At 41.9% G+C, this 15,284-nt stretch overlaps 3 protein-coding genes across 11 annotated transcripts in view; 2 read left to right on the top strand and 1 right to left on the bottom strand.

Moving 5' to 3' along the window:
* Positions 1-9,303, top strand: part of srpk2 (SRSF protein kinase 2) — a 43,620-nt gene extending 34,317 nt beyond the window's left edge. For 4 of the 6 annotated variants that reach the window (XM_086029040.1, XM_086029039.1, XM_086029036.1 and 1 more), the window contains 6 exons: positions 58-822; positions 1,625-1,725; positions 2,573-2,680; positions 2,763-2,832; positions 6,048-6,140; positions 7,867-9,303. In XM_086029040.1, coding sequence (XP_085885166.1) covers positions 58-822; positions 1,625-1,725; positions 2,573-2,680; positions 2,763-2,832; positions 6,048-6,140; positions 7,867-8,051 — 1,322 coding nt within the window. In that variant the 3' untranslated portion in view covers positions 8,052-9,303. Of the gene's footprint in view, positions 1-57; positions 823-1,624; positions 1,726-2,572; positions 2,681-2,762; positions 2,833-5,747; positions 5,841-6,047; positions 6,141-7,866 lie in introns of all 6 variants that reach the window. The other 2 variants (XM_086029042.1, XM_086029037.1) reach the window with 1 other exon arrangement.
* Positions 9,304-9,356: 53 nt separating this feature from the next.
* Positions 9,357-15,235, bottom strand: adck2 (aarF domain containing kinase 2). Of its 2 annotated transcripts, XM_086029046.1 has the most exons (9): positions 14,052-15,235; positions 13,704-13,931; positions 12,783-12,929; positions 12,573-12,701; positions 12,394-12,489; positions 11,474-11,743; positions 11,267-11,395; positions 11,153-11,206; positions 9,357-10,396 (listed from the first exon to the last, which is right to left on the bottom strand). In XM_086029046.1, exons 1-9 carry the CDS (start codon positions 14,556-14,558, stop codon positions 10,256-10,258), a joined length of 1,701 nt encoding a protein of 566 aa, XP_085885172.1. In that variant the 5' UTR covers positions 14,559-15,235; the 3' UTR covers positions 9,357-10,255. The 2 variants fall into 2 exon arrangements, with proteins under 2 accessions (XP_085885172.1, XP_085885171.1); XM_086029045.1 differs by having other exon boundaries at positions 13,704-15,233.
* Positions 14,724-15,284, top strand: part of LOC147149147 (DENN domain-containing protein 2A) — a 38,910-nt gene continuing 38,349 nt past the window's right edge. For all 3 annotated transcript variants that reach the window (XM_086029034.1, XM_086029035.1, XM_086029032.1), the window contains exon 1: positions 14,724-15,150. The gene's annotated coding sequence lies outside the window, so the exon portion shown is untranslated. The remainder of the gene's footprint in view (positions 15,151-15,284) is intronic.

A 15,284-nucleotide genomic window follows, 5' to 3' on the forward strand; every position in this document is an offset into this window, starting at 1 on the left:
GCCGCCGCCGCTAAAACTGGCACTGATTATGAGTGACGTTCCTTTCCACTTACTCAGGTGCAGCACACAACGAGGAGCCCGGCGACGAGGAGGAGGAAGATGCCCCCCGCATCATCGACGACGACCGCGACGAAGACGCAGAGGAAGAGGAGCTCACGCCCGTGGCCGAGAAAGACGCCCCTATCCCTCCCGGTAACGGAATTTTGACACAGACGCAGGAACAGGAGGAGGAGAAGGAGGAAGAAGAGGCACCGAAAGGACTGGAGGTGGAGAAGGAGGTGGAGAGAGTCAATGAGGTGGAGGAAGAAAAGGAGCTTGAGGAGAAGGAGACGGAGAAGACAGAAGAAGCCAAGGAAGAGGAGGAGGAAGATGAGGAAGAAGAGGATGACGACACCACCGCCGACCTCCTCACGGACACCAGCTTCCCCGTCAAGACGAACGCCAATGAAACCAACGCGGCCAAAACCAACGGTCACGTCCTGCTGGTCTCGGAGGAGCCGGAAACGCAACTGCCCACCACGCCCGAGACTCTCCTCTGCCCCTTGGTGGAGTCCGAGCTCAGCTACACCGACAGGGACCTCTCGCTCAGCTCCGGCTACGAGATGTTCAACGGCGACACGGGCGAGCTGGGACTCACCAACGGCGAGGGCGAGCGTCCGAGGGCCGCCGTGGCACCTTTTCCGGAGCTGCCTCTGGATCCGGAGCCGGGAAGTCCCGTGTGCGGGGGCACGGGCGACACCGGAGCGGGGAAGTCGCCCGAAAGCCCCGCGGCGGACCGCAGCCGCACCGTGTCGTCATCCAGCACGGGGGAAACGCCCAAAGGTAATAACATTTGTCTTTAGAATCACAGTTTTACCAAGGTTATTTATAGTTAACGAACACAAATGAAATGGCTACGACTGAAATAAAAGAAAAAATTTTTCCTTAATGAAATATAAATAAAAAAAGGGAGCTTTGAAAAACTAACTGAAACTACATTTAATGTTTATAAAACTCACAAAAAACAAATATAACTAGCGAAAATCCTTTATTTTTGTCTTTATGAATGTCTGACATGAACTAGCAGCGCTGATTTTAAATGCATTTATTTCAGTATTACCGACCTTTCTTCTTCTGTACGCCCGAAGAGTTCTTTGGGAATTGTAATTTAAATTACTTCATTCCACAATACTTATTGTGGTGACTTTATTTTTTCTAATATCATGCACTCAACAAAAATTCCTTATAAAAAAAATCTAAAACTAATACCAAAACAATTTTTTTTAAAGAACTAAAATGAAGCATTTTTGAAAAAATAAAAACCTTGCTCTAAAAATGAATTTAAACCAACTGAATTGAAAAAAAAAGTCAAATTGAAACAAAAACCAACCATAATTAAAAATAGTATAACCCCGGACTAATGAGTTTAATTTGTTTCACGACTAGGCTCGTAACTCACTATTTTTGCAATTGAAATAAAAAATACACAAGTTGAATGCTACAACTTAAAATTTTGTATGAAAAACTTCAGTGTTTTACACAATTATTTATTTGTTTGAAAATAGAATGTTGCAAGATGACATGCAATATTATTATTTTTTTTTAATTGTAAGCTTAACATACGATCTACTTTGTCCTCTGGCAGCCCGAGCCCGAGCTGCAGACCTCCTGATCAACCCACTTGACCCCCGCAACGCCGAATCCATCCGAGTGAAAATAGCTGACCTTGGAAATGCCTGCTGGGTGGTAAGACCCAACTTGCTTTACTTGACTGTACTGATAGTCTCATTGCTGAATGAATTAATTGAAGGTAGCACAATAAATTGAAAAATGATATATTTAATTTAATTTAATTTATCCCTGGTTGAAAAAAAAAAGTGAAATCTGAATTCCATTTTTTTCCATTTTCAACAAAGCTTTTTTTTATTCCTTCACTCATTGAAATACTTTGAAATTTTACTTTGAATTTTAATGATGCATTTTTGATTACAACTTCATAAAAAATAAAAATACTTTTTTGAACATTACAATCTTAGTGAGCAAAGCATTTTTATGTTCTGCTGTTTTTTTTGTTCACTGTTCATTTGTTCACTGATTGGCTGCAAGAAATCACATGGTTCAAGGGCAATAGTGATAAAAATTGAATAGGATTTTGTGTCAGAAAAAAATGCCCTTTAAAAACAAAAAATACTGACTCTTCATTTTGATTAAAAAAAAACAACTTCAGACCCTGGCTTTTTTTGTTTTGTTTTGTATTTCATTATCATCCCATTTCTTGACTTATTACCTGTGAGAAATCACATCCAAAGCACTATATAGCGAGGATATAAAGATGTACTAAGATGCTGTACAAAAATGCATGGATAATGAGTAGCTTTTTTAAATTCCTGACAATTATAGTAAAAAGTCAGACATTTTTGAAAATTACTGACTCTGATTCTGCAGTCCATCTAACAAAAACCTGCTTACGATTTGGAATAATTGCTGTACTGGCCCTTGTATAAAATACTGTATAAGTAAGCAGTGTCAATAATTAATAAAAAAAAAACATCATTGCATATTAAAATGCATCCCATCCATTCCTGCATTGCAGCACAAGCACTTTACGGAGGACATCCAGACCAGACAGTATCGCTCCATCGAAGTGCTGATCGGAGCTGGTTACAGCACTCCTGCCGACATCTGGAGCACCGCCTGCATGGTAAACCCAAAGAAGTGGACCCGACTGCACGTGCATCGCACATGTGCTGCGTAACAACAGCGCCCCCTCTTGTGTCTCGCAGGCCTTTGAACTGGCCACGGGAGATTACCTGTTTGAGCCCCATTCGGGCGAGGACTACTCCAGGGATGAGGGTGAGGATTACCGCGAGCGCGGTCATTGAAGTGTGTTGAGGGCAGTGTGCAAAATGCAAGAAGTGCCAAAACTTTGCAAAATGTGCACCCCGTCGTGCTTCGAATGGGGCTTTGTGTTCTTTCAAGCAGGGGTTCTCAAACTGAAGCGCCAGAGTCGTGGCTTGGGGGGGCCGAAAAATAATTAGCAATATGAAACTTTAAAAGCGCATACCTAAGTAATGGCGACTGGCAGACAATAAAACAAACGTACTAAACCAAATTACTCCTCCCAACCTGAGCTTCGGGTCAATTAAAAGCTTTGATATGATCGTGACATATAACCTGACATGGATAAAGTTTTTTTTTTTTTTTTTTTAATCACAAAAATAAAGTCTTGTTTTTTAAATAAGGACCATTAGATGTAATTTTTTCGCATATAGACTTTTTGTCTTTTCCAGACCAAAATGTGCAGTTATGATAAGTTGTATCTTTGAAACTCTCCAATTGAAATATTCACTTTACCAGTATCTTGCATGATACGCATAAGATTACAAATTTGACTAAAAGCTGGTAAATTTAAGTTTTTCAGTTATCTTTGTGACTGAGTAATTGTTGTATTGTGCCAGCAACGGTTTTGTATTCCGTCTTGCTTTTGAAAATATATATATAGATTTTTTGACAAAATTACGGCAATAATATGGCTGTTTTTTTTTCAGGTAATATTGCATAATAGCAGTCACCATAAATAAATGGAAAAATATACAGATATTCCATGTGATCGGAATCGGTCTCGGCCGATCTCACTCATGCATGAACGGTGTCACATAACCTGATGGGAAACATCCCTACCTTATTCCCTTAAGGAACTTTTCGTTCCGACAAAATACAAATTTATTTTTTGGGTGAAAAAAAAACTTGAAGGAGTTGCTTTAGGTCCCCACACAGTTTGCGACCCCCTGCTCTCTATTGGCCTTCTTGACCTTGCCACATTTTTACCGCACAGTGGAGCCTCCAAAGACCAACGCAGCTCTGTTTGCCTTCTAAGTCCAATTTTCCCCAATCATGTCAAATGGATTCATTTGTTCACAGCTCAAACTGACGCAACGATCAAAACTTTACGATAGCCACGGGGAATTATCCAATGTCACTGAACTTTGTGTTCATTTTTGCTCAGATTTGACACAAAGGGCATTTTGTGTGTAAACTTGAGACGAGATCATCATCTTTATTACAGTATTTACTTTGTTGTATTTGTTGTTTGATATTTGTTCGGCGGTACTCAAACTGCTTTCGATGCTCATCGAGTCGACGTCTCGTTCCGACTTTGCCGGTTCCACTGTGTTACAAAGTAAAGAAGAATCCTCGATAGGTATGCAAATGAGTGAAAAATACCAGATCCCCCTCCCCCTCCCCAGCCCCCAAAAAACCCAGCTGTCCTCTTTCCATCTGTACGCTATTGTAAATCCTGTTCTTCAATTCTGATGTCTTACCTTCACTTCTTTTTCACCTGCTCTGTGAAGTCATGAAGGTCACTCAAGGATCTTTGATGATCGATGAAAATGGAGGTCATGGAGATCTGAGGTCCTCCTTTGAAGTATTCTGGTCCCAGTCAGTTTTTTGTTGAAGGCTCGACTTTTTGAACTCATTCACTGCCAGACATTTTCAGACACTCTTTTTGCCCTGAATTTTGAAAAAATTGGATTAAAAAGCTGGACTGTGAAAAGACAAGTAAATTCGTCTATGGCAGTGAATGAGTTAACCGGCTCAATTTATTTATTTTTTTTTACTTTGTTGTAGTTGTCATTTAACCGGCACAACTTAATGGGCTTTGCGGTAGTTTTATTTTGACAACTTCAACGGGATTTGTGGTAGTCTGACCCGCACAACGTTTTGGGGACTTTGGAGTGTGATTTTCATCCGTGCATCTTTTGTGGGATTTACGCTCCTATTTTTACCTGGACACATAGAGTGCATAGATTTTATGGTTGTTTTTATTTTTGCTTTTGCAGTTTTTTAGGATTTATTTTTACAGTACTGTCCTTTTGACCCGCACAACTTTTGTGTTTTTTAGTTTGTCTCTACTTGCACACTTTTGAGAGTTTTACAGTCATCTATTTTTAACATGCACAACTTTTCCGGGATTTATTGTCTTATTTTGATTTGACTTTTGGATCATTTACAGTACGGGTAGTCTTATTTTAGCAGATTTTTAGCTGTGCAACTTTTTTAGGGGGTTTGCTGTATTTTTATTTGTGCAACAGCTGGGGAATTTGCATTTTATCTTGCAGCTGCACACCTTTCATGGTTTTTACTATATTGATTTAAATTTTCCTGCACAACTAATGTGCTGTTCTATTTGTATTTTTTCACTTATGTAATGTTAACCTTTGCAATTTAAGCGACTTTCACAGAAGTTTTATTAGAACCCCGCAAAATTGTTAATGGCTTTACGACATCATAACTTCGACCTGCAAAATTTGTACGGGATGTCCGATTTGTCACATTTGAACCCGCTTGATTTTTGGCCGATTGGCAGTAATTCTATTTGAAGGTGCACAACTTTTAGGGGTTTCACTGTCGTTGTATTTTAACCTAATTCTCAATAGTCAAATTTTGACTTTGGGGTTTTACGGTAATTATGTAATCTTGCACATATTATAGTTTAAGATAAACGTGACGGTCATTCTGAAGGCCCTGGGCAGATTAGATTGACGTGGCAACACAGAGATGCCGAAATCTGATTGGACGGCTCGCCACTGCATTACGATGCTCCCCAAGTGGACCTCTTAAACGATAAATTGACGTTAGTTACTGACAACTGTTTTTTCTCCTTTTACTATGTGTGACTCTCTCTCCCCCCCCCCCCCCCTTTCCCACCATTCACCCCCCCGTATTTCGCACTCGACCCCCCACACACACCCTTCTCTCCACTATAGACCACATAGCCCACATCATAGAGCTTCTGGGCTGTATCCCAAGACACTTTGCGCTCTCCGGAAAATATTCCCGCGAGTTCTTCAACAGAAGAGGTAGCGCTGGCCATAGAGCCGGCGGGATTGACACACGCGGACGTCGAAAGGCGGACACACACACACACACACACACACACGGAGTCCAAAGTGACCCATGTGACGTCGCCCCAGGCGGAAGCGTGTGTCAGTCCTGTTTGTGTGTGTGTGTTTGCATGCTGTAATGTTGCCTGTTCCCTCTATGTGGTGGCGGTGGTGGGCATGCAGACCACATCGCTCTGATCTCGGAGCTCCTCGGGAAGGTCCCACGCAAAGTGTACGCTGCCGGGAGGTACAGCAGGGAATTTTTCTCCAAAAAAGGTAAACGCATGCCTGCGCTCACTGGGCCGAGGCGCAAAGACACGATCGGCTTTTATTGGAGAGATTGATCTTGAAGGGAGTGCCACGTTTACAGTACGGGCAAGTTCATTCATATATGTGTCAAATGGCAACAAGAAACTCATTGCATCATAATCCCTCGAACTGAGCCGTACCATATTGAATTGAATCGTAGTCACGCGGAATCGAACCACAATTTGAAATCGAACCGTCCTTGAATTGGATCGCACCCATTCTCGAGATACTGAATTGTCTTTTACTGGGGGGAAAAAAATATAGATATCATATATATATCATATATAACTAAAATTATATCAAATAAATACACCACTGTATTACGTGTGTGTGATAGTAAAAAAAAAAATTCTTAAATAGTACTGTACAGAAAATAAAGTATATGTACTATGTACTGTACATGGCCTGAAAGCACAAGAAATGATCTTAAGATAATGGCCAATATTATTCCTTTTTTTTCCCCTGTCCGGTGATGTTTCTTTTCCGCCATCTGCATCTCCAAAACTCCCCCCGCCGTTACGTGGGCGGGCGCACTGATTGGTGCTGCAACTCTCAACCAATCAGTCAAACCTTCTGCATGATTGTGTCAATGTGAATAACTAATAGGAAAGGGGAGGGGGGCATGCTCTCTTACTGGTTGTGCAGGTCTGCAGGTCAATCAAATAGTGGGTTAATTTGTATTGTATGTGATGTAATAAAGCCAATTTCGGGCTGTTATTATTTTGCTTTAACATGCATAGTATTAGGATGTGTTGTTTCCAAAGCAAATCAGCAGGCTTTGTTGGAAGTAAGAGAACATGAGGGTTTTTATTTTAAATTTTTTTTTTTTTTCCTAATATAAAGACTTTTTTTTATGAAGGAATCACAACAAGGGCCACATTGAAAAGAACAAGATAATTTTACTGCAAAAATAGTGCAAATCTTTCAAAAATCAACATGTGATTTTAGAGAGAAAAAAAAATGTTATCTTCCGAGAATAACGTATTTTTTCCAAACAAAAATTGTATTATTTTTGAGAATTTGCAGATTTGAGATAGAAAGTTGTAGTTTTCACGGAACTGTTGTAATGTTACAAGATTAAAGTCTTATAAAATACACATCAGAAATATTACTTCATTCGCAGGATTTTTTTTTTTCCTTTGAATGAAATTCTCCAAAATTACCATTTTACCCTCATATATGATTGACATTTCATTCCCATAGGATTACAATTTTTCACGCAAGATTCTTGAGAAAACACAACTTTGACATTTTGAGTGGAAAAATATTTTTAATTTTGTCTTGAAACAAGTCTCAAATGCCTTTTTTCTCATCATCTATTTTCTATATTTGACACAATATATATCTATTTTTTTAAACAAAATTCTTATACTTTTTTTCTAATTTTTTTTTTTTGGGGGGAGCAGGGGGATGGGTACTTTTCTTCCAAAATATCTCAAATACTTCTGCCCAAATTAAAAAAAAAAACTCAAAATGAAAAATTCTCCCAAAAACTCAAAAAGGATTTTCTTTAAAATGAAACAAGGAAACTCAGAAAACACACCCAAAAAAAATCTTGAACAGATGAGCCTTCTTTCCCTTGTAATATTGCAAAACTTTGACTTTTGAGGCTTTTTGTTTTCTTTTCAATGTGACCCTAATACTCCTTTGTAGTTTTTCAATTCGAAAGACTTAACAGCGCTCCTCCCCGCAGGCGAGCTTCGGCACATCACCAAACTGAAACCGTGGTCCCTTTTCGACGTGCTGGTGGAGAAGTACGGCTGGGCTCACGAGGACGCCGCCCACTTCACCCAATTCCTGCTGCCCATGCTGGAGATGGTGCCGGAGAAGCGGGCGTCTGCGGGTGAATGCCTCAACCACGCGTGGCTCAACTCGTAGCCACGCACACGCCCCCCGCCCCTTCCCAACACCCCCTGGTGGTACAACAGCGACTGGTTTGTAAAACGCACCCCGACGAGCCCCTCCATGACGTCCTTAACGGAATGTAAAGACAAGTGTGTGGATACTAAAAAAAACTTTGTGGCTGTCTTCCGATGCGAGAGCTCGTGGAAATGGAATCGGACCCTATTTTGGACAAATACTGCCCAGAGCTCCTCCTGCCATGACCTTTGAACCCTTCCGTCACAGGGACCTTTAGTGGACGCTCTTGGCGGTGGCCCCTCCTAGTTTCCTCCAAGAGCTGCATGGTCGCCAATCCTCCAGGTGGCGCCACTGCAAAAAGCGTAAAGAATGACTTTAAAAAAAAATTTTAAAAACATGCACGGTGAATGGAAGCAACAAATGGCGGTACGTTTTTCGCTGATTATTTCCAAGTTGGATGAAAAGAAAGTCGGGTGCGTTCTCACCGGGAATAGTCAAGTTTTGCTGTGACCCCCCCCCCCCCCAAAACTCCCCTCCCTCCCCTTTACTCCCCAATGACAAAATGGACGTTGGCGGTGGAGGTTGCACTTGCTGTCCTTCAGGAATTTGAACATTTTGTACATAAAAGAAAAAAAAAAGAGACATGGGAACACACGCACGCACATTCCAAACATAAAAAGAGGCTGCCTGTGAACCCCCCCACCTCCCCCCTTTCCTGCAATCACACACACACACACACATCTAGCTCCCTCTTAATCATTCATCAACACAACTAGTCCGGTTGCCTATTTTTTTGCAATAAAAAAATATATAAGTAAATGTGAGATATTTTTCAAAAAAAAAAAATTATTTAATTCATTAAAAAAAAGCAAGGACAAAAAAAAAAAAAAAAAAAAGAAATCCGCTTCTCTCTGGTTGTTGTAACCGTGACCGAATCTTATTCTGAGGTGATTGTGTTTGTCTATTAGAGATTTTTTGCTGTTAATTGATACAACTATTATTATTATTATGTTTTTTTTTTTTAGCAACTCTCTCCCTCATTAGCTGATCAGCGCTGCTCAATCTGGGCTCTTTGTGGTTTAACACACACACACACAAAATTAAGTTCGCAATAAAAGACGATGTAATATTTAATTTTTATTGCACCAAAACCTTATTTTATTCAAGTTCTCTCTTTCTCAGCCATGCTGACTGTTCTTCCTGATGACAAAAGTGCGTCTGTTGTCTGTGTTTTTCATTGACAGATTTAATAAAATGCTAAATGAATGGATTTCGTGACCTCGATAGTGTCGTCTATTGAAACAATAAGAGGCTCTTGTAGCATAGTGTTGATTCCCTTTTATTATGTACACTAAAATGCAAAATGTTACGTTCGAGGACACGTTACAGTACAGCGATGTAAACACAGCTTATTCAAAACATTAGCGCATTTCCTCAAAATTGGGACCTGAGCTCAAATGGATGCCATACCTCAATTACTTCATTTGACTTATCAACCCCATACAAGAAACTAGAGCCCCATGTGTAGCGTTCTCTACCACAACACAAAGCCGAAAAGGTGGGCGTGGCATCTGTAAAGCTGACGATCATAGAAGAATGAAAAACCTTTCACGTGGGCAATTTTGGAAATTTCCCAAATGGAAACGTGCATTGTAATTAATCTGAATTAATCAAATTTATTTAAAATCTATCTTAAGTGTTGATTCCTGTTATCTAAAATGTCAAATGTTATGGTAATTAATTTAACAGGGAATGCATAGCTCTCCTTGCCCACATGCAAGGGCATTACAGCGCCTTAATCACCTTTTTCATTTCCACCCCTTAGTTAGGATTATGCCAAGTTCCCGAAGACAACCTTCAATTTTGAAAACCGGTTGATTCTGTTTACAAAGAAATGACAGTGGCCATCGTACAATACGAAATATCTTGAGTATTCATATTATAAAACATGATCTTGCAACGTATATCTGAGCCTTGTGGCAGAAAAAAACACCATATTTTTTATAAAATGGATATGTACACATAAAGGCCCTCCTAATAGATGGCTCACACCCTCTTAAAGTAACTTTTTTTTCAGTTCTTGAAGCAAAACTTTGTCCATGAATTAATCCTCCATAAATGAGTGTCAGTTACCAACCTGACCTGTATAATAACAATCAAATCCAACTTAAATGAGGTATGTAAGCATCACCGAATGAACGAAAGAATATGTTGATGTTTGTTTATATGAGTGAGGCACAGTTTTTGAGCAGCAGCGGTTTGGCCAGCTCCAGGATGTCCAAGTTGGGGTCCAAAGAGCGGCCAAGGCCTTCCAGCACCATGATGGCAAACACGATGGATGCAAAGTTACTCTCCAGCTTCACCTGTGAGTATAAAAACAAAACAAAAAACTATGGCAAGCAGATGACAGCATTGTGCCCCTTTACGATGAGATCGCAATGTATCAAAAACACAGCGGATCTCTGAAAACGCCGCCAAATGATCGAAGTGTTTGTCACATTAAATCTACAAAGCGTGTCACAAAAGACAAAAATGATGACAGACTGTTTGAATTTAGATGTGATGATGTAACGTACATACACATGCATAGCACAATACACGCACACACACTACTAAATACTACTACTAAATAGTTTGAAAAGTTGGTGATATGTGTAAATACATTTTGCCTCAGTATTTTATAAAAGTCAGTCACTAAAGCAAACAGCATAAAATTCAGTGTTGTGCATAAAATACATCTATTCACAAAAAGCTTGTTTTCTGCATTTTTTTGGGGGTCCTAGACAGGTGGTTTGGGTGAAACCCATTCATATTCTACTGCTTATTACAAAAAAAAAAGTGAATAAGGTAGAAGCAAACTTTTTTTTTTCTGTGATGAAAGAAGAGAGTCAATTTTCTCATTTGGTAGTTTCTGTGTTTATGTAGTCATGAAACACAATATTTTGTCAACCTTGAAAAACCAATCAGAACGCTCTAAATTGGCCCGCACTTAATAGGCTTTTTAAAAAAAAAATTATTTCCAAAACTGCTGGCATTAAAAGAGTTAAGAGACCCATACCGGTGAGAAAAACTCGGGTCAATACATAAGACTGTGCATTTTCTTTGATCATATTCTTTACCTTGTGTTTGATGAGTAGGCCAAAGACTCTGGAGAGCAAGTCAGCCACTTGGATCTGAAAGCGGGTAAAGTGGCGTCACGAAAAAGACAAAAAGACAACAAGAACAACAAATACCTTTCCCAGGGACAGAGTGCCGCTGAGGGCTACGTCCACCAGTTCCGCCATCTCCTCCTTGAACCGCGGCACATCGTGGCAATCGTTGGCCCGAGCGTGATGGAGGATTAGCTCTGCTACTCGCTCGCCCTGAAGAGACAAAAAGGGCGCTGCTAAGAAAACACAAGCCAGGTGGAAAGAAGCGGGCTAATACTTGGGTTAGCTTACCTGGCGCCGCACCACGGCGGTGAAGACGGCCTTGAAGTTGTCCAGGTCGTGGCCGCTCAGCTGGGCCACGATGCCGGCGTCCAGCAGCACCAGCTGGAAAGGACACTGCTCGGGTCTCACGCTCACCACCACCGTGTCCCACAGGTCGGTAAGGGTGGTCTTGGCGCGGTCTCCGCCGGGGACGTCCGAGGAGCCGGCGGCCGGGCCGCAGCGCTGCACCAGGATGTTGCCCGGATGGAGGTCGGCGTGGACGAAGTTATCCACAAAAACCTGAGGGGGAGGGGGGGGAATGGACTTGAGAAGGCTGCATTATATGCCGTTGTGTTCAAAATAACAGGGTTAAAATTAAATTAATATAATATCAAATATATATAAGATAAAATTAATATTGGTCTGTTAAAAAAAAATAGTAGTGTACGCTTGAATGTAATGTGGAAAATGAAGCTTCAAATTTGCTTCATGAAACAGTTGTAATTTTTTGGGACTCCTCTAGATGGCGCTGTTGGTTAAAATAAAGTGGTTTATGAAATGGCAAGTCAGTGTGCTTTCAAACAAATATTGAACAAGAAGTCCAGAATTGCAACTGGTTCATGAAGCAAATTTGAAGCTTCATTTTCCCATCACTAAAATAGTAAAACATTCCCATAAAATATGGTGCCATGCTTGACTATCTTTTATGTACTGTGGGTCAGCGGCCACCAAAACTCCTTTTCTCTGTCTGAACTGTAACCAACCCGTAAGCAAAGTGCTGAAGCACGCCTTCTTTTTTTTTTTTTTTTTCACCGAGGGATTTTGCAAGTAAATTATTTGCCGTGTTGTAATATCATTTCTATCAAAATAAGTGATTGATTTGATTGTTCGTGTCGGACTGCTCTTTTGAAAACAACTGTACAATAAGTGTTACCTTGGTAGTAGCTCACCATTTTCAGCAAGGTGTCGACTCCCATCCTGGCAATCCTGCGCTTCACCTCCTGCGGAGTCTCGGCTCTCAGGTACTCGGAGATGGGCTCACTCTCCTGGGTGACGGAAAACCACAACTCAGGGGGGGGGTTGTTTCTCGATGGAATAATTATCTTACCGGACAGCCGTATGTACTCACTTCAAATGTTTCCACCAGAATCGTCCTGGTGACAAAAGGCCGTAACGGGGTGGGGAACTTCACGTAGTCCACGTTGCGGAAATTCTCGCGGAAGCGCTCAATGTTCGTGGCCTCGAAACGGAGGTCGATCTGGAACGAATCAAAAAACGCATTTCCCCGCCTATCTTCGTTAAAAAAAAAAGCGAGGGGTTCGTTACAATATTCGCACACCTGTTTGGTCATGAGCTTCTCGAACTCGTCGACAATCTCGGGCAGGCTCAGCCACTTGAGTCCGGGCAGGCAGTGCAGAAGGCAGCTAGCGGCCTTCATCAGCAGCAGGTCCATCTCCACCTGCCGACGCAGGCCTGGATGGAGCACCTTCAGTGTAACGGCAAAGCGTCGTTAGGTCCAGCTTAAAAAAAAGTTGTTTTTTCCACAAAAAACGCCTTTACGGGGTAGCATCAGAACAGGGTGCGGCAAAATGCCGCCTTTTCCGGGCAGGTTAAATTTCTCAACCTTCAAAAAGTATCACATTCCTTTCCCATGAACGGTATGAAATAGTGCCTTCGGTGGTACCCTTAAAGCTTTATTCAGGTGAGAATATTCAATTTCTTCACCTACAAATTGTCCATGAATGCAGGGATGATATTACTAGTACTGACTTGTCAGGAAGAAAAAAAGCCAACTTCAGCAACTGAAGACTTTTTGAAGGCAAAGAACTGGAAATGGGATTTTACGAGCTTGCGTCTTCAGCAAGTAGTGTTCATGGCCAGTGTGGCCACTGAAGAATATTCACTTTTTTTTTTAACTTCAAAAAGACATGAGTTTCTTTTCAACGGGCGCAGACAAATGGCGGCTTTTACAGGCGATGTAAAAGCAGTCTGTGAAGGTGACTGACAGAAAAGCAACTCAGGAGGTTTTGAAGACTAGAAAATGGAACACTGATTTTACAAGCTGTAAAAGGGGCTTCTGTCTTCATAAATTAAAGACACCTGCCTGAGTCATTAACATTTGTTTTTTTTTCCCTTCAAAAAGTCTTGACTTGCTTTGCCATGCATGTAACCTTTGGAGATACAGTAGCAGGCGGGACAATTCTGGCTTTTACAGGCAGTTAAAATGGTCATTTGTTACTTCTGGAGCTAGCCGACTCACCTTGATAGCCACGGGTAACAAGCGATCCTTTTGTGAGGTGTTCTGCTCATGCGGCGCCTCTTCATCTTCCTTGCTTCCTCCCTTCCAGAGATTCCACAGAGCGCTCGGCACTCCACTCAAACCAGGAATCTCCCACGCTTCCAGAAGATCCTCGCTCTCCAGCTGGTCCACCAGTGTCTGGAAGTCCGGGTCCTCCACTTGATCTTTGTTGGCCCAGCCGCGATAAACCTGCGCCACACACCCCGAGCCCACCGGTTCCTTGCCCTCAAACACCAGCACTTTCTTCCAGCCGTCCCCGAAAGCTCTCTTCAGACACTGCTTGGTGTGGGCCCAGGAATGAGGACGCACCTTTACGTGAAGCCTAGAGAAGCGGTCGCAGAATTCCTGAGGGAAGATGTCCCGCCTGGTGCTGGCCCATTGTCCCAGCTTAATGAAGGCCGGGCCAGAGCTTTCGGTTACCCACAGCAGGGCGTCCAACCAGCATGAGGACCAGCGAGCGGAGACCAGAACCAAGGGGTACAGAAGCAAGATGGGGGAGAATTTCAGGAACAGCACTAGTGCACGCAGGCCCAGGCGGAGGAGAAAGATCAGTTTGTGCACTTGAACCTTGGCAAGTGACTTCCTGTGCGTGATTTGGGCTTGCATAGAGGCTTGTTGACATTTGGCTGAGGATGCACTGGCTGTGCCCCAACAAAGCAATGCAACCTTGGGGATGTTGGTCAGAACGTGCCTCCTCTTGACCAGACATAACTTGGACGTCTGGATGAGTCGGGTTCGACCATAAAGGCTCGCTCTTTGGAGGCTGGATCTTAGATTGAGAAGAACCGCTCTCGCTCCTAGTACCGCCACTGCCATTGTACGTAACGTGCCGCTATTGTGCGGCGAAAACGTCTTTTAATGAGTAACTAACATAAAATATTAGCCATATCGCCGCCGTCATTCCATAGTGCGCCAGGACTACATTAGCTATACCGTTGACATCCAAAATAACATCGATCTACAAGAAAAAATAGGACCATCTTTTTTTAATTACCCGCGTGTGTCCGCTGTTAAACGTTTACTTAATGTCAAGATTGTTTTGATATCGCCATCGTCACAGTTACCAAACTCCACCAATGAATCCAAAAAAGTGACAGCGGCTATACTTCCGGGTATGACGCCAGAATATCACGATCACGTGGTTTGTCTTTAAAGGGATAGCGCCTTAAAAACGACGACAAAAATCAATTTGTATTTCGTCTGATTCGTTTATACGCGTGTTACTGTTGCTCATTCGTCGAAGAGAATTATTCATTATTATTGATTGATATTCATTATGTGGACACGCTAAAGGTAAAATGTTTAATTAAAAAAATATTAAGCTCGCTATCTTAATTTGGTCAACACGACAAGTAGTGACGCCGTGGAGAGCCATGGATGGACTGTTGACGTCCCTTTTCACTCGAAGGTAAGTCAAATAAGCACACAGGGTTTAATTCATTCGAACTTTGTTGACAGTAAACGACTTTAAACTGCAATGACGTCGAATGTCCGACAGATAGCGACGTAGTACCCGGCCGGAACGTCCTTGCACTTCAAAGT

This window comes from Filicampus tigris, chromosome 4 (assembly GCF_054856515.1).
Source record: "Filicampus tigris isolate MCC_2025a chromosome 4, RoL_Ftig_1.0, whole genome shotgun sequence".
In the NCBI taxonomy this organism is placed as follows: domain Eukaryota; kingdom Metazoa; phylum Chordata; class Actinopteri; order Syngnathiformes; family Syngnathidae; genus Filicampus; species Filicampus tigris.